Source organism: Rhododendron vialii, chromosome 2a (genome assembly GCF_030253575.1).
Source record: "Rhododendron vialii isolate Sample 1 chromosome 2a, ASM3025357v1".
NCBI lineage: Eukaryota > Viridiplantae > Streptophyta > Magnoliopsida > Ericales > Ericaceae > Rhododendron > Rhododendron vialii.
The window spans coordinates 42,846,533-42,865,424 of record NC_080558.1 but is presented as its reverse complement, the minus strand read 5'-3'; the positions used below and the strand labels follow the sequence as shown (position 1 = coordinate 42,865,424).

Here is an 18,892-nt window from a genome sequence, read left to right as displayed (position 1 = left end):
AGTTTTTTATGCATAACATAATTTTGGGGCGGGGTAACGCCAACCCGAACCCGAACCCGAACCAAACCCGACCGAGGCTCATTAATTCTCCCCTGACCCCCAAAAATACAACAAAACCCGCCCGGGCGGGGTGGGGCGGGTCAGGGGCGAAGCGGGTTGAATCAAGGATATCAATACCGTTATAAACTGCCCGGTACCGCCCGGTACATACCATTTTAGACAGAATTCGGTAACTTGAACCACTAATCTTGTTCCGGTCTCAATACCAGTGCTCACCAGAGAATACCGGCGATTTCGGAAAATACCGGATGAGATGATGTTACCGGCGATTTCGGCCGGTATTTTGCAAAGCTAGACCAATTGGAAAAAAAGAGGAAATAGAGGGGAAAAGAAGAAGATTGGAGCAGAGAACCGTAAAAAATGGTCGATCTGTTGGTGAAGTCTTCTTCTATCTTCAAATTTGCACGCCTCTTGAACCTTTGGTGGTCGATCTTTCTTTACTGATTGTGTTCTTGTTTCCTGCTCCATTTTCAGTGGTTTTCCCTAGTTTGAAGATGGAGAGAGAACCAAAAAAGCCGTAAATTCCATTGGCGGTAGGGAGCCCTATGGTCACACTCAAGGGGAACTATTATGCTGGCCGCCTCTCACCCTTTTTGAGTGTAAAAAAAAAAAAACGAAAAAAGCTGGTTTGGATCTCTGGGAAGATAAACATCACGTGAAACAAGCTGGATTTTTACTTTTGGAGAAAAGTTATAGTGTGCATTCAAAGCACACAATTTTATCCTTTCTTGTCTTTTTTTTAGCCTACTAATTTTTATTGAAATTGCAGAATTTATACAAATAAATTGTTTTTAGCCTAATGTTTTTTTTAGCCTATACAAATAAAACTTAATTTTATAACTAGAAATATAATTTTTAATGCATATTTGTAAATAAACGGCAAATCTGAAACGGTACCCAGTATCTCATTGGTACCGGTACGTACCGTACCAGTAAGAAAACCGGTACCATGTCTGAAACGGTATTCAAAACATTGGGTTGAATTGCCATCCCTAGTGATAGCCAATAGGATATGGAGAGAGAGAGAGAGAGAGAGAGAGAGAGAGAGAGGAGGCTAGCATCGAGACTTCAGAGGTGTCATCAACACTATTTAACTTAATAGTCAAGTTTTATTCCCATTTTAAATAGGCTTCCGTCGGAGGATGGAAAAAGAACCCTTAAAATTCATGGGGATAAACGTGAGTTGATCCAAACAAAATAAGTTATCGCAATTTCTACAAATTCATTGGGGTAAACGTGTGTTTGGATCATAAATTTGTTAATAGAGAAACACACTTGTACGAGATGATCTATATTATATGATTTTCTTCTTCTTTTTGCATATTTTCACTCAATTTCTTGCCCATTTTTGTCACCACTCTTTACATTTTCCACTATATTTCATGTTGTCACTATTTAAGTCTGTAGCATTTTTATGCATATTGTTTGTGGTTCAATAATGATTGAAAATTTTGTAATAATGCCGGCATGGCAACGAGAAGCAAGGGCATGAATTTTCAACATTCAGGACAAATTGCAGCACATTTACGATAAGAAAGAAGCAACGAAATCATTAATCACAACACCGTGCTGGAGTTTTGGTAAGTTAAAATCCAACTCCTACTCTTAATTTCTCTCTTCTGGAGTTTCTTTTTCTGTATATACACAATCAGCAATTGAGATCCCATATCAGGGGAGGCTTATCTGCTTAGCTGTTCTTTTTGCAAAACTTCTATTACCAAAAATACGTCCATTATGTTGCCAACATTTTATCTTTTCAGAATTTCCAAAGTTTATGTATAGAAGAAAACAGAAGGTAAATATCTATACTCCTGCTTCAGAGGTGTTTCAATGGTCAATAGGTGAGTACTCCTGGCATAGAAGCGATACTTCTCTCTTTATCTCCTCTTCTATCTTATTTTTTACTCCAACAATGCACAATGAATGTTGTCATATTCGATCGAGATCGAGAGAGAGAGAGGTACGACTTATAAGCCAGGAGTACTCACTGATTGGCCAGGTAAACACCTTGGAAACTATAAGGGTATTTGCTTCTGTATCTCTCGGTAATATTCTCTATATCTCCGGTAAAAGGTGCAACTCTCCAGTTGATCAATGTAACGATTTGGTTGAGCGTAACCCTCTACTTCCAACAACTAAGGTTGAGTTTCGATCTTGGAATCGTACAAAGAAAATAGAGCCGGCGCAAAGACAGCATAACTTTTGGCTAGTTTCGAGCAACATTTCATCAACAGATACATCATTCTAAAGAAGCAGCACAATAAGTCACTACATCAAAACAAGCCCCAATTCACACTAGCCTTTTAAAGAGAAAAATGGTCCTAAAACTAGCAGATAAAAGTATTCTTACAGTCAGCTCTTCTTCAACCACCACCAACAGAAACATTACAGGTTATTAAGAAATAATTCGCAGTCAGTAGCCACCTCAAATATACACTTCTCTTGCTTCGGTCCAATATTACCTTTTCAAATGCATTTTGCCGTCAGACAATGTAATCATCTCCATCCCACACAACGCGTGAATTTGCAAATTTAGCGTGTCCTGAAAATGTATTCTGCCGTCAGCCAAAATAAGAATCCATATATATTGTCTAATTTTGACAACAGTAGGAAGATTCAGACTACTTTGACATACTTCATAGCTACAGCACCAAACACACATTTAACGTCTAAAAGAAAACCAGAAAGAGCATAAAAGTAGCAAAACTGTTTTCATCCAAGAGCAGACAGCATTATCCACTTCCAAGATGAATGCTCTCTATTGCATGCTAGTACCTCTTCAGTAGTGAACTAAATTTGTTGATTTCCAAAAGCGTTATGAAATGTATAGCTACGTAAAAGAGATCAACTCAACCAGTACTTTGGGGCAATCAATTCACGGTTAGCAGAACCTTGGCTTGCAAGCTTTTGAATACGCGATGAGAATTCCTCAGCCTGAAAGAAGTAAAATCTGTCCACCTTCAAGCAAATGGAGCAGAAACAAAACATTTACAGAACTATATTTGTGTCATTTTCATCTGAAACGGTTCACATCAAGGAATTATATTCCACATACAAGAAAAAAGACTAAAATTAAGCATTATAGACCACATACGAATTCATGCGTTCGTGGTGCAATATAGAATGAAGTGTTTTTAGTTAGCAAAACAGCAAGGAAAAACAAATTTAAATCTCACCTAGTCACCTTAGCGACCAAAATGGACCAATATAAAAGCGAAAGTACTAGAGCTAAATATCATACTCCCTCTGTCCCTAAATAAGTGTCCGGCGCGCAAAATTAGGCCTTCAAAAATATGCATTTGTTTTGTTAAAAAAATTAATTTTTTTTTCACAAATCAATAGATAGCAATGAGCTCTATAAGATTGTGAAACAAAATTAAATTTTTTAATAAAAAATATGCATGTTTTGTGAAGTCTAGGTTTGCGCGCTGGACACTTATTTAGGGACAGAGGGAGTACTACCTTGTTATCAATGCTGGTTACTTTAAGATACTAGCACCAGAGTAGCACTACTTGTGAAAAAAACTACAAAGAAATGGGATACTAACCTTTTCGTCAATCCACATCAGGGAACTTAGTTGGTTGTTTAATATTCTGACAACAACATCCAAAGGAGACATTCCATCAACAGCATCCAGTTCTCCACCCTAGATGAATCAAACAGGTAAGCATAGCCTATTGAAGCACAGAAAGAGACAAGACCAATGGACTAAAGGCCATCTGATCAGCCATTACCTGGTTGGCATTAAGGGTCTGAATAATAGTTTTGATCTGTTCAGCCATCTGTTCCAATTCCCTCTCTATGATTTCAGCTTGCTCCTCATACCTGAAATCACACCAAGAGAAGTAGTCATCATAACCATCCTGCAGACGTGCAATGAACTACACCTAATCCACTTCTGAAATGAAATTTCTAGAAAATGCTCCCAATCCAGATAAAACTGAAAACTAGGACAACTATCTCAAACACCTGTTATACATGCATTCGCCATCATCTTTCACCCTAATAGTTCAGCAAGCGGTTTTTACATGGACACTTCCAAAAGAATGGCTCCCATATGACACAATAAAATGTACCTATAAAAAAAACACAATAAAATGGGTGTCCAGAATGGAATATGTAATGCAGTAGTAAGGATGGCTTGGTAGTACTTTTGTAATCAGAGGCTGGACAGCAGAAGAAAAGTGATGGGTTTAGACCTTAGAGCATCACAAACAATTTTCCCACTGTGGGGCCAAACCTAGATTGGTATGATACATTAAACAAAATGATAGATAAAAAATCCTGCTCTCACAGAGGCAACAATTATTATTATTTTTTTATTTCCCGCATACAATGCTATGTATAAACTCGAGATACTCAAGAGTGATGCATTAAGAAAACCATAGACTTGATCAACCATTTTATTTCTCAAAATGGCTGGAAACAGCCCTGAAATATATTAAAAGAGGCAAAGAACATAAGCAACTGTAGTGTACATGGATAACTATACAAGTGCATACATTGCATCTCGTGTGGATGCTGCTTCATCATCAAGAAGCACATTACGCTCGTCCTTGTAAATGCACTGAGCTTCTTCCTCCACACTTAACAAAGCCTTATCAACCTAACAACAAAACCAAAGAAAATAGAGAGCATTTTGCAGATCAGACAACATGCAGGAACTTAATCACATTATTATTAGGTTCGGGATAATAGCTTAGCTGCACAAAGTAGGAGCAGGGAAAGAGGAGCAAGATCACTTAAAAAATTCTAAGGTTCAAAAAATTCTAAGGTCGAGAGTGTCTTACTAAACCTAAGGTGGTGGGATAAGTAAGAGAAGACTTTAATTGTAGGTATGGGTTTTTGTTGCTGCGTAGACTGTGATTCCTCCAACAAATAGTCCATGTCTAAATAATCAACAAATTGCATATCAAGATACCTCCTGCTGATGAGTCTCAATAAGCTCTAGTTGTCGTTCCACGGTTGATTGAGTCTCAACAACTTTGGCCACTTCGGCCTGGACAGTTTTAAACATTTAAAGTTAGCAGTGACCATTCAACTCATGCCATAACACATAAACAGTACCCAACAAACTCAAAGAAAGAATGCCAAGAGTAAGTGAAACTCCATCACCCCAAGGTAAGCTATAATTAATTGGGCAAGTCATTCTCCAGTTAGTAGAGTCCTATGGATGCAAACAAGATACCAGTTACACTGGGATACTACAAGAGAACACGTAAATGAGGTAAAAGTGCTTATACACCTATTTGGCGAGGTTATAACTCCCAACTTCCCAAGATTCTTCCCGCTTAGCTTTGATTTTTGGTCGTACGTGGGATTAAATTGGGTTAAACCTGCAGGTCTACCAGGATTGAATAAAGTCATTTCTTGATACTTGGCTTCCAAGCTCAATTCCTTGACATAAATGATGCTGAGTTTGCATTCATTATTCTCATTAACCTTTAACATCTCAAACCTTTAGAAGCACGTCAATATATTGGCAATAAAACATAAAGGATCCTACATCCAATGAGTTTTTGAAATTCAAGCAATACTAATGGAAGAAATTTAGGAAGTCATTTAAAAATGCCAACTTCAAGGCATTGATATGACATTAAACACATCGTTAGATAGAGAAGATCAAAATCACCAAATAAAACCCAAAAAAATGACTTGACAACATTAATATGAAGTTAATCACCTCAAGTCTAAGAAGAATATCACGATTCTGCAAGATTCTCTTATCCCACTCAGCTATTGCATTAGCCTGCTATTGAAATTTCCCAGTACATTCTTGTAGCTCAGAATTCCACTCCTTTATAATCTTGAACAACAATACACATAGCAGAATTTCGAACGTATTGGAGAAAATGAAACTGACAAAAGAACAAACAAAGGATAAGACAAGAAAATTGAAGTCACAAAGGAAACTAGCAAATTTTATTCTATAAGTGTTTTGCAGCAATCTAAGAAGTTCAAAGGGAAAAAAAAGAAGGGGGAATCATTTGATTAAGAGGAGATTGGCCATAAAAAGTACCTCCTTAACAGTTTTCCCAGTGATCTCAGATGGTAATTTTGGAGCAGGGGATACTGTAGTGCTGACAGTTGAAGTAGTCCTACATTACCACCAAAAAACAAAGTTAAGGCCCAGGAAGCCTTGCAATGTCATCAAACGGATTAACGGCTTTCCACATCACAGTTCCGACCGAGTTCCTACATAGTAAGTTTTCAAGAACTAAAATGGAAGGAGCAGAGAGAGGACGAGTGACGACGTAAAGCTTTTAAGCTTTTCTAGATAATAACATTCAGAAGATTACGAGAATTTTGGTTTTCCTTCCATAAAGCAAAATCTAAAGTCAAATAAAGTCAAGATAGAAAGATAAAGTTTACAAACCCACTAGTAGAAGCAACAGTCAGTGATGTTGATGTCTGAGAGTAGTAGCACTGGCACTGGATGTTGCAAAACCAGATGTAGAAGGTGGTACACCTGCAAAAGGATAAGCAAAGTAACACATCATCAAAATATCTTTGCCAGGGTTCTAAGAGAGCACCATCTACTAAAGCGCCAGATACTGTTCCTTTTCAAGGAAGTACAGCGAGTCTTTGGTACTCTAGATTACGAACAAGATTTATTGTTCGGATTATGCATTCAATAAACGGTTAGAGCTTATCCTTTTTGTTTTCAAAATGCGTACGAAACAAAAGCATAAAGATAGATGAAACAACTTGGTACTAAGAGTGCGGCAATTAAAAACTCAAAAAAAAAATATTATCAAAACATAGTCATACGGAATTTAACTGAATAACAAAATATGTATACAAAACAGCTACGGGGGCAACAATCCCCCAAAAACAGACTCATCAGGGTTAAACTCATGGGGCGCTCCAGAGGCTAACTCCAGATCTTCCAGTTGGGCCTCAGCTAGCTCCCCCTCAATGTCAGCCACCTGCTTCCGCGTGGATTCCAGCCTGTCTGTCAGCACGCGGATCCTCTCTTGGACCTCTCGCCTCTGCCTGGCAGCCAATACCTCAGCCCCTCGTTGAGTCATCCAGCCAAGGTCAAAGCCCACTTGTGCAAGATCAAGACTTAAGGCTTGGAGTTCTTGTTCCTTTGCCGGAGTGAAAGCGCGGACGGGGGTCTGATTCCAGTCGCGGACAGAGTCGTGGAGCATCGTAAGGAAAGATCCAGCAGCAGCTAAGGAGTGGCACCTGAAGTTGGTGAACGTCTCAGGATGAACCAGCGCGATGGAATTCAGAAGGGGGAAGCATACCTCATCCACGTGACCCGTGGGGAAGTTGCGGATCACCTCACGAGGAGTCGGTACCCTTTCCTCTTCTACTGTCTGCTTCTCAGCATTCCACGCTGCCTCTTCCACGGTGATCTCCATACTTTCGGGCTGCATCCTTATGTCGGTTTGGATCAAAGGAGGTGCGTCCTCCTGCATCTGTTCTGCCTGTACCTCTGCTGCTTGAACCTCCCCAGAATGAACTCCTGTGCCAATTTCCCCGTGTCCTGTTTCCTCAGCCATGGCACTCTCAGTCACACCTCGACCAAAATCACCCAAGGGCTCGCTACCTCGCCCGTTCAATAGATCTTCACCTGGTAAAAAACCCACTGCTCTTATCATGTACGACAATTCTGACTCTGTAAGCTTCCTTCGTAACATAAGAAGTTAAGTCATGCGGCACTACCAGTAGTTAACATGGCGGTATCATGACATTTGTGGAATGAAGTGAGTGGTCAGTAGAACAACCAAGCACTTCCCAGTCCAGAACATCAGATGAAGTATGTGAAGACAGATGTATACAGAGACATTACAAATAGGACAATCAATTAAGTATTTTAGTTCGATTTCCGAAAAAGTTTTAGATAATTATGTCCCCAATCTTGGTAGTGAACATAGGTTATAAAATCACATCCCGCACGCACTCAAGCCTCAAATGCCACGGAATCGAACATCACATGTGCTTGCATGTAACGATAATCAGGATCCCCATCCCCTGAATATGCTAAAAGTTCCATATCATCACAACACAAGATTTTATCTGCAAGTCATTCCCCAAGGCACCAAAAGAAACTTCATCAACCAAACTGCCTCTAGCACAACTGCTAGCCACACATTCTGACTCCAACACGGACAAATTTCAGGAATAAGTTGCAGTTCATTTAAAGCCAAGTCTTCATGGTTTGAATATTCTGGTGTAGAACCGCTTTGACCACCAATTCAAAGTTTGTTGCCTTAGTAGCAAAAATCTTCAACCTGCTCCCCATGCTTACTGATGCAGACGCCATGGCCAAGGAGTATCTAGGCATTTCAAGCTTAGGATGGCAAAACCGTAGCAAAAGGGAAACCAATGAATATTCACTACTAGCAAAAGGAAACCAGTGAATATTCACTAATTCCCCTCTCAAAAGGAAACCAGTGAATATTCACTAATACCCCTCTGGGTTTTAGAACTAGTGAATATTCACTAATACTTGGTCTATTTTTCCAGTTTTGTTCTTATTCCGAATTTTTCCGTTTTTGGTAATTTTTACTTTTAATTGATTCGGCTACCGTTTTGGACGAATCAATTAGGTATTTTTCTGTTTTTGGTAATTTTTACTTTTGATTGATTCGGCTTCCGTTTTGGACTAATCAATTAGGGTTAGGGTTTTTTCCGCACTATTTAATAAGTTGTAAGCCTTAAGGGCATGGTAGTTGTTATTCATATTGAATTAAAAAGAGTCTAGAGAGCGTTTCTCTAAACCATATCGTTTGTGACTTTTCTTGTTGCACGATTGTTCCGTAGTTCATACGCTTCCCTGCACCAGTTGGTATCAGAGCGTGAGTTCCAATCTTGACTATGGCCAAAGGACGTGCTGGAGGTTGAGGGGGACGAGGCGGTCGTACAACTCCTGTGGATGATGTCTATGAAAGGGATGACGTAGCGCAGGAGGCGCGAATAGAGGCGCGATTTCAACAATTGGAGCATCATATGGTTGGTATGGTGGATGCGGTCGGCGCCCTGACTAACCAGATTGCGGCACTAGTTGTTGGGGGAAATCCACCTCGCCATCGCCCATATAATCGGTATAATCGGTAGCCTCAAGAGGAGGACGATGATACGAATAGTGAAGATGCTAAAAACCCTTTCGCGGTAGGCGCTACCGGTGCTGGCAGGACTGGTGGTGGTGGTTACTATCAACCAAGGGGGAGAGGCATGGAGGTCGTGACTGATCATCGCAACATTCGACAATGGGACGCTGGTTTAAAGATCAATTTGCCTGAGTTCCAGGGGGGTTTGACGCCAGAAGAATTCCTTGATTGGGTTACAGCTATTGACGAGATTATGGAGTTTAAGCAAGTTCCGACGGATAGACGGGTGTCGCTACCAAATTTTGGGGTAGGGCTGAGGCATGGTGGCGGCAATTAAAACAATCTCGTGTTCGACAAGGCAAAGACAAGATTAGTTCGTGGGAGAAGTTAAAGAAAAAGATGCGGGTGGCTTTTCTTCCCCACAACTACTCTCGTTTGATGTACCAGCGGCTGCAGAATCTCCGCCAATTCGGATGATTATACCACCGAGTTCTATCAGTTGGTGACCCGCAATGACCTAGCAGAAACAAACGAGCAGTTGATTTCGAGGTATGTGGGTGGATTGCGCGAACAGTTTCAGTTTACTCTAAACATGTTCGAGTTATATTCTGTTGCAGATACCCATCAGAGGGCGTTACAACTGGAAAAGCAGGCCAACCGCCAACCCATGGCGACTCCTTGGGGCATTGTCGCCCAGCCCACGGCCAATCCCGCCTCGGTGAAGCCAGTTGGTAATCCGCCCCCTACGGTGCCGCCAGTAATTAGGGTGGGCACTGTCGGTTCTAAGTGTTTTAAGTGCGGTGAACCAGGTCACCGTGCCATTGAGTGCAGAAAGGGTGATAGGCCAGGTAAAGCTTAGTTCGTGGATACTGAGGGGGTTATTAGTGATCAGTATGCACCATATGACCAAGATGCGGTGTATGACGATTCCTTTCAACTAGCCCCGCAAGAGGAGAACGTAGAACAGGTTGCTGGGGATTCTGGACCCTTATTGGTGGTTCATCGGCTGTGTTATGCCCCTCGTGAAACCGAGGGCGATACGTGGCTCCGTAGCAACGTGTTTCAATCCACTTGCACGATTGGGAGCAAGGTGTGCCGATTTGTGATCGACTCAGGGAGCTGCGAGAATGCGGTGGCAGAAAAGGCAGTCCAAAAACTTGGGCTAAAGACGGAAGTGCATCCCAATCCCTACAAGCTGTCACGATTAAAGAAAGGTAATGAGGTTAAAGTTACTAAACGTTTAGTTGCCTTTTTTGTTGGTTCTAAGTACAGGGATGAAATTTCATGTGATGATGTGGCGATGGATGCTTGCCACCTTTTGTTGGGGTGGCCGTGGCAATACGATCGCAAGGTTGCACATGACGGTGGCATTAACACTTATGCCCTGTCATTTGGTGGTACGAAGATTGTGTTGTTGCCTTCCAAAGAAGCTGTACCCAAACCACAAACTGGGGAGGGTACCACCCTTCTAACGAGAGCACAGTTTGAGGAGGAGTTGTCGGTAAACAAGGTGGTATTTGTACTGGTCACGTGGGAACGTTCTCAACTGACAGCTGATTAGAATGTTCCAACAATGATTAGGCCCTTTTTGGAAGAGTTTCGGGATGTGTTCCCGGATGAGCTGCCCGAAGGGTTGCCCTCGTTGCGGGATATCTAGCACCAAATTGATCTGGTTCCGGGTTGCAGTTTACCAAACCGGCCCCACTACTGAATGAGCCCAAGAGAGCATGAGGAGCTACGACGCCAAGTGGAAGAGCTGCTGACTAAGGGCTTTGTCAGGGAAAGCCTTAGTTTTTGCGCTGTCCCAGCCCTGTTAACTCCCAAAAAAGATGGCACATGGAGGATGTGCGTAGATAGTATGGCCATCAATAAGATCACTATGAAATACCGCTTTCCAATACCCAGGTTGGATGATCTCCTGGATGAGCTGGGTGGCACACAGGTGTTTTCAAAGCTAGATTTGAAGAGCGGTTACCATTAGCTTCAAATTAGGCCGGGGGATGAGTGGAAACGGCTTTCAAAATCAGAGAGGGGATCTACGAGTGGATGGTTATGTCATTCGGCCTCTCCAATCCGCCGAGCACTTTCATGAGGATGATGAACCAGTCATTTCAGCCGTTTATTGGTAAATCTGTGGTGGTTTATTTTGACGATATTTTGGTTTATAGTGCCACTCTGGACTTACATATGCAGCACTTGTGGGAGGTTCTCACTGTCTTGCGAGCGGAGAAGTTGTTCGGGGCAATTAAAAATTGTGTCTTCATGACAAATTTGGTGCTTTTCCTTGGGTAGGTTGTGTCCAAGGATGGTATTTCAGTGGACGAGTGTAAGGTTGAGGCAGTTCGAAACTGGCCCCAACTGCGGACCCTGTTCGATGTTCGCAGTTTCCATGGACTTGCAGCATTTTATCATCGTTTTATACCCCATTTTAGCACTATAATGGCCCTTATCACAGATTGTATGAAAGGTGGCAGGTTTTCTTGGAGTGAAGAGGCCACCAAAGCATTCCAATCGGTCAAGCAGAAGCTAACTTCTGCCCCTATTCTGATCTTGCCGGATTTCTCGCAACCTTTCGAGTTGCATTGTGATGCTTTAAAGGTTTGGATTGGGGCGACTTAGCCAAAATTCCAAGCCGGTGGCCTATTTTAGTGAGAAACTGAATGGCGCAAAATTAAATTATAGCACTTATGATGTGGAGTTCTATGCCTTGGTCCAATCATTGAAAGCACTGGTATCACTATCTCATTCATAGTGATTTTATATTATTCTCTGATCATGAGGCATTGAAGCACCTCAACTCGCAAGACAAGTTGACCAATAGGCATGCCAAATGGGCCGCGTATATCCAGCAGTTTTCATTCTCCATCAAGCCCAAGTCTGGTGCTTTGAATAGGGTAGCTGATGCCCTCAGTCGCCATGCAAATTTCTTGACTCTCATGTGAACCAATGTAATAGGTTTTGATGCTTTTCATGAGTTATTGGTGGCTGATCCGTATTTTTCCACTGTGCTTGAAGAGCTCATAGGTGGGGGTTGCCCTGAGTTCCATGAGCAACGGGATTTTTATTCAAAGGGAATGCGTTGTGTGTTCCGGATTCGAGCCTTCGTTTGAAGATTATTAAAGAACTGCACGATGAAGGGCATGTGGGCCGCGATAAGACGTATGCATTGGTGTCAGCCTCGTACTTTTGGCCGACGTTGTGGCGAGATGCTTACAAGTTTGTTGCGGGCTGTCATACTTGTTAAGTGTCGAAGGGTTCAGCCACTAACGCTGGTTTATACATGCCATTGCCCATTCCATCTCAGCCATGGGCCGATGTCAGTATGAACTTCGTGTTGGGGTTGCCGCGCAGCCAGCGTGGGAACGATTCTGTTTTTGTGGTGGTGGATCCGTTCTCAAAGATGGCCCACTTAATTGCTTGCAAGAAGACTACGGATGCAGTAAAGGTGGCGCAGTTATATTTTTCAGAGGTTAATCGTTTGCACGGGTTGCCTAAGTCCATTGTTTCTGACCGTGATACACGGTTTCTGAGCCACTTTTGGCGTTGTTTGTGGGGATTGGCCAACACCAATCTGGATTTTAGCATGGCTTATCACCCCCAAACGGATGGGCAGACTGAAGTGGTGAACCGGTCTTTGGGCAATCTTCTTCATAGCCTGTTTGAGGACCATCGTGGGAGTTGGCATCAAAAACTGTGCCAAACTGAGTTTGCATTCAACCGTTCTGTTAACCGTAGCACGGGTCTGTCTCCTTTCCAGATTGTATATGGATTCAATCCACGTGCTCCGATTGATTTGACTCCTGTTCCCGATCTGAAGTGCAACAATGGTAAAGCTGAAGAGTTTATGAAAGGTTTGTAGCAGATTCACAAAGTCACTGAACAACATTGCACAGTACTACTGCAAAGTATAAAGAGGCTGTGGACAAGAAGCGTAGGTTGGTGGAGTTTGAGGTTGGTGATTTCGTTTATGCCGTTCTTACCAAAGACCGGTTTCCAGAGGGGGAGTACAACAAGCTCAAAGCTCGTAAGATTGGTCTTGTGGAGATTCTTGAGAAGATAAATCTAAATGCTTACCAATTGAAACTTCCCAGCCATATTCGTACAGCCGATGCATTTAATGTCAAGCATTTGATTCCTTTCCGGGGTGATAGTTCGTCTAATGATCATGCAAATTCGAGGGCGAATTTCATTTTAGAAGGGGAGGATGATGCAGACACCATGGCCGAGGAGTATCTTAGGCATTTCAAGCCTAGGATGGCAAAACCATAGCAAAAGGGAAACCAATGAATATTCACTACTAGCAAAAGGAAACCAGTGAATATTCACTAATACTTGGTCTATTTTTTCAGTTTTGTTATTATTCCGAATTTTTCTGTTTTTGGTAATTTTCACTTTTAATAATTGTTTCGGCTTCCATTTTGGACAAATCAATTAGGCAATTTTCCGTTTTTGGTAATTTTTACTTTTGATTGATTCAGCTTCCGTTTTGGACGAATCAATTAGGGTTAGGGTTTTTTCCGCACTATTTAATAAGTTGTAAGCCTTAAGGGCCGACAGTTGTTATTGATATTGAATTAAAAAGAGTCTAGAGAGCATTTCTCTAAACCATATTGTTTGTGACTTTTCTTGTTGTACGATTGTTCCGTAGTTCATACGCTTCCCTGCATCACTTACGCATACAATTGCTCACTGATAACAATAGATGAAATTAACACGAGGGAAGTTTGGCTTTCAGCTCCTTGAACAGTTGAATAACTTGCTTCATACCAGTAAAAGAATTGGAGGTGACACTAGATATGCTTTCAACCTGCATCTCAACAAAAATGGGTGCGTCTTCTTGGCCTAGTTGGATCTCCTTACCAATGCTATGACAACTTTGCACTGCCAACACCTTATGGGGCTTTTGCAGCTACTACAAGCATCCACGGGTGACAGGTAGCATTACAGGCACTCACTCCATGAACATCTCCCTCTCCCTCTCCAACACCTATGCCTACTCTCATAAACATTGCAAAGAACTCTGGACAACTTCAATCAATGAGATAACAGGTCCGGAAATATGTAAACCTTAAACCCTGAACCATATCCAGATGACTAATTGCCGACCATTCTTTCCCTTTCAACAAATTGACAACTGTAACTTGACTTGAGTTCACGGGCTACTAGATACAAGTATTTGATGTGTTGCTGCTTTGAATTATTTTTTCCAAAGCAAGTACCACAGGTATAGATGTCCTTCTAGTTTATATAAAGTTATCAACAACACTTGTCCACTGTCAACCGCTCCATTAAAACAAGTTCAACTAACAACAATATAAGAACAAGGCACAAAAATTTGCAACTAAAAAAATGTGGGATATGTAATTCAAGTTAAAAAGCTCCGACGCTACATCCAGAATCAGATTTCCATACAGTATTAACCATCGAGAAGAAAACAAACTCACCAAACAGGGGCAAAGCAGTCGTCAATTGGGCTTGTGAGGATGAGGCCGGGGTCAGTGGTTTAGACAGTGAAAAACTTTGAATTGAACTTGTAGTGGCCGAGGTTGCAGCTACGCTCGTGGTGCTACTAAAACTTGGAAAGGTAATAGCAGGGGTTGATGAAGCAACTGTTGTTGAAGCAGTAGTTGAGGATGAGGAACTAAGGGCAAATACTGGAACAGGAGCCACCGAAGCAGCAGTAGTAATAGTAGTAGGAGCAGAAGATGAGGTTACTGTGGCGGTTGGAGTTGAAGCGCTTGTGGTGGTTGTGATGGTAGAAAACAAAGTAGATGAAGAAGTTCCAAAGCCTATGGACGTGGGTTTTGCAGCTGGAGTGCTTGTGCCCGTGCCAACATTAGAAACTACATTTGCAAACCCAAATGAAGATTGAGAACCAGAAGAAGATGCTGGCATCCCAAAGGAGAAATTCGACGAGCCTGTTGATGAAGATGAAACCGCAGTTGTTGTTGTTGAAGAAGAGATTGCCGAAGTGGCTGGAAAGGTAAAAGGTGAAGACGAAGTTGAACTTGAGGAAGATGACCCAAACAAACTAGGAAAAGAAGGTGCGGTTGAAGCCGAAGTTGAAGACCCAAATAACGGAGAAGAAGATAAAGTTGCACCGGATGTACCAGCTCCAAACAAATTGGAAGAAGCAAGTGGAGAAGCATCAGTAGTACCAGTAGAAGCTGATCCAAACAAGCTTGGACCGGTAGAAGCTGAATTATTTGCAACAAAAGACCCAAACAAGTTGGCAGTGGGAGTCAAAACCGGACCCGGAGTGGTAGACCCAAAGAGTGTTGTTGTACTGGTAGTCGAAAGAGGGCTGGGAGCAGAAGACCTGAACAAGTTTGGCGTAGTAATTGAAGACCCGAAACCAGTTGAAACAGAGCTGGGAACACCCGTTCCGAACAAGTTTGGAGTAATTGAAGACCCAAAAACAGTCGTGCTGGGTGTTGAAACGGGAGTGGGAGTCGAAGTACTGGTTCCGAACAAATTTGATGTGGTTGAAGACCCGAAAACCGATGCACCGGTGCTTGAAATGGAACTGGGAGTAGTAGATCCGAACAATTTTGGAGCAGTTGAAAACATACTTGAATTCTCAAATGGGGATGAGGCTGCACCCGTACCAAACAAAGGGGCGGAAGAAGCTGCCGAGGAGCAGAATCCGAACAAAGCCGGGGCCGGAGGATTGGAGAAGCCGAAGCCGAAGGAAGGGGTGGCGGCGGCGGCCAATGAGGGCAGGGTGGTGGTTCCGAAGAGAGAGGGGGCAGAGGAGGAAGAGGTAGGGTTTGGAGAGGGATTGAGAGAGAAGGAGAAAAAAGAGGTAGGGTTTTGTGAGGAGGAGGAGAAGCCGAAGGGGGAAGAAGAGGAGGAGGTTGCGAAGGAGAATGGGGAAGGGGAGGATAATGAAGAGAATGAGGATGAGAAGCCTGACATTGTTGAATATGGTCTTATCTCCAATGCTAATTTTGTTCGTGCAACTCTTGAACTATAGCCACTTACTAAGTATTTAACGGAACTCGTGCCCTCTTTCTCAAAACTTCGGTCCTTGAATTTATTACTTCTCCCGCATCTGCAATTTTTTAGACACAATTTCAGATCATGTTTGAACATAGTGCCAAAAAGACTAGCATTGGTACAGGAATCTATAGTCAAATTACTAAACAAGTGGAATGCCACAAAGATTCACTTTTAGAACTACAGAGCAACAACAGAAGCCCTAATTTGTACTACAGAGCTACAACAGAAGCCCTAATTTCCTAGGTCCATAGCCCTAATTCCACAACTTAACGAAGCCAAGAATAAACCCTCTGGAAGAAAGCAAGTAAAGAAAAAAAAAACATAAATTGGGATTGCAAAACATTTACAAACGCATTACCCAAAAATCCAAAACAGTAACCTCCAACTTCATTGCATCAAAGTTTTTTTTTTTTTTTTTATCGGCTTCATTGCATCAAAGATTGCAAACAAAAATAAACATTCACACGAAGAGGGGAGAAAAAATAGAACAAACAAACAATAATGGTTCCGTCTTTTGAGTCAAAGCTCTAGAAATCGAAGCACAGTTGAGAAACAAGGACAATACCTCCCTCATACACAGCGCTCCATCACGCAATAGCTCCGACCCAGGAGGCGTTACGTACGTCGAGTAAAAGCGGCAGTTAAAAACCCTGCATAAGTCAAGAACTTGTTATCCTTCGTGTTTCATTACAGTTCGAAATCAAGGGTTCGGGTATCTGCTATACGTACGGAACGAGAGAGAGAGAGAGAGAGAGAGAGATTTACCTTTTTCTTCTTCGATCTTCTCTTCTTCTTCTCCATATATTCATTCGTCTTCGTCGTTCGATCAGAACCAAAAAACTTTAAAACACTTGCTATTTATAACTAGCGTTGTACTCGTTTGGTTTGGTGCACGTGACCAAAAAAAAAAATTTACATTGGTATTTTTTTGAGCCCTGCTATTAGAGATTTGTATTTTTTGAGTTCTGCTATTAGCAAGGAAGATTTTAAAAAACAGGTAAGCCGGTAATTGATAGAAAATATAATTTAAAAAAAAATTAATGTGAGTTTTGTTAGTCTCGTACATCGAACGAATACATCGTTAGAAAAATATAATTAAAGGGAAAAAAAAAACATAGGATAATAAATGAAGTTTGATATTTGGAATTTAGAAGCCTCGTATTGTTCAAATCAACAAGCAATTATAAAACATATAAGATAAATAAAACAAATACTAAAAAAAGTATTGATTTTTATATCATTCTTTGTGTTAATAAAATGAAATTGTAAATTTTCCAAAAAGCTCTCCCTTCTTCTCTCTCTCTCACACATTCTCTCTCTCCCCCACGTCCTCCCTACCTCTCATTCTCTCTCCCAATTTTGAAAAAAAATTAAAAAAATGAAAAATCTAAGAAATTAGTATCGGGGGTTTGGAGGCTTGTGTGACTCAATTACATTTGTATAGGATATTAATAGATAGATAGATAGATTTACTCTCTCCGGTCTGAATTTTGGTACGAGTATTAGTTTAATAAGTACTCCCTCCGTCCCAATTTACTTGTTTCAGTTCTATTCTAACTGGATAAAAAAAATTAGTTATATCTTTAAATTGGTAATGAATTTTATATTCAATATGGATCTTGTTTGATAGATCTCGATTTGTTCTATAATACAATGTTTTCAAAATCACCTAAAACATTATAAATTACAAGATATAATCAATTGAAAAGTGGCACGAACTCCAAAAAGTGACAACTAAATTGGGACGGAGGTAGTAACGCTTTCTACTATGCTAGAAACATTGTTCTCGTAGAAAAGTAATTGGCAAAAAAGATAAGTCCTCTGGTCAGTTTTCAGAGAACAAAGTTGAACTCTTCTCCCTTCAATGGTAAGGAAAGCTAAATGCTCTTTTGTCTCACATTTCCTTCCCTTTTTCTTTCTCCTTCCATTCTTTATTTTCTTTGTTGAGCTAATAATAAGTACTAATTGTTTTCTTTCTTTTTTTCTTTGAAAACAAAAAAGGAAAAAGCCAAAAATGGAGTTTTACAATTCACCTTCACTTTCTTTCCCTTCCATCTTCTTTTCTGTTTCTTTCTTTCCACAATTTCCGAAATCAAGAATAAGCAAAAGCAAATGGGAAAAAACAGAGTGTTATTGTCCATACACTGGTCCAAAACAACCAGCTAATTTTTAAGCTTATTTCTTTCTATTTTTTCCCGCCAGATAATAAGTAGAATATAAAGGGTTAGTAGTTATACAAGTTACAACATGAGTCAGACACTTCTTCCATGAGATCTCGAACTCAAAGCATGTTCCTTGGAAATGCGAGGAATGAACAAACCCGTGTGTTCTACTTTTAAAATAAATATTTATTTGAGTTAAAAGTGATGTATTGTAAGAGAACAACTAATCTTGTAAAACGAAAAATAAGTACTTATATTAAAAAATAAAAACCTCAGCGGAACGGGATTCCCTTTTTTTCCCTTTTCTCCCGACCTAATGAGCTCACTGTTGATTGATAAATGAATAGGCCAGTGATTTCCCTTCCATTAGCTCTATTGTTGTGCCATCCATCTTCATTCTTGAAAACTCATCGAACTTAAGCCCTGCTGGGTAGACAGGCTGGAGAGGTGTGTAAGAGAAGAGGAAACACGATAGAGAAGAGGAAACTGGTTGGACAGACAAGCATAGATTGGAATCAATGATTCAATTCAACAGTCCTAACTTATTGAAATTGCAATCCGACGGCCGGAGAGGTGCTCATGTTTAAATGAGTAGACAAAAAACC

At 41.1% G+C, this 18,892-nt stretch overlaps 1 protein-coding gene across 3 annotated transcripts; it reads right to left on the bottom strand.

Annotated features, from left to right (window-relative positions):
• Positions 1-6,754: 6,754 nt before the first annotated feature.
• LOC131317881 (nuclear pore complex protein NUP62-like) lies at positions 6,755-16,976 on the bottom strand. Of its 3 annotated transcripts, XM_058347565.1 has the most exons (5): positions 16,891-16,972; positions 16,691-16,775; positions 14,568-16,177; positions 7,315-7,643; positions 6,975-7,252 (listed from the first exon to the last, which is right to left on the bottom strand). In XM_058347565.1, exons 3-5 carry the CDS (start codon positions 16,039-16,041, stop codon positions 7,124-7,126), a joined length of 1,932 nt encoding a protein of 643 aa, XP_058203548.1. In that variant the 5' UTR covers positions 16,042-16,177; positions 16,691-16,775; positions 16,891-16,972; the 3' UTR covers positions 6,975-7,123. The 3 variants fall into 3 exon arrangements, with proteins under 3 accessions (XP_058203546.1, XP_058203547.1, XP_058203548.1); XM_058347563.1 differs by having other exon boundaries at positions 6,755-7,643; positions 16,891-16,976; XM_058347564.1 differs by lacking the exon at positions 16,891-16,972 and having other exon boundaries at positions 6,755-7,643; positions 16,691-16,869.
• Between the last annotated feature and the right edge of the window lie 1,916 nt (positions 16,977-18,892).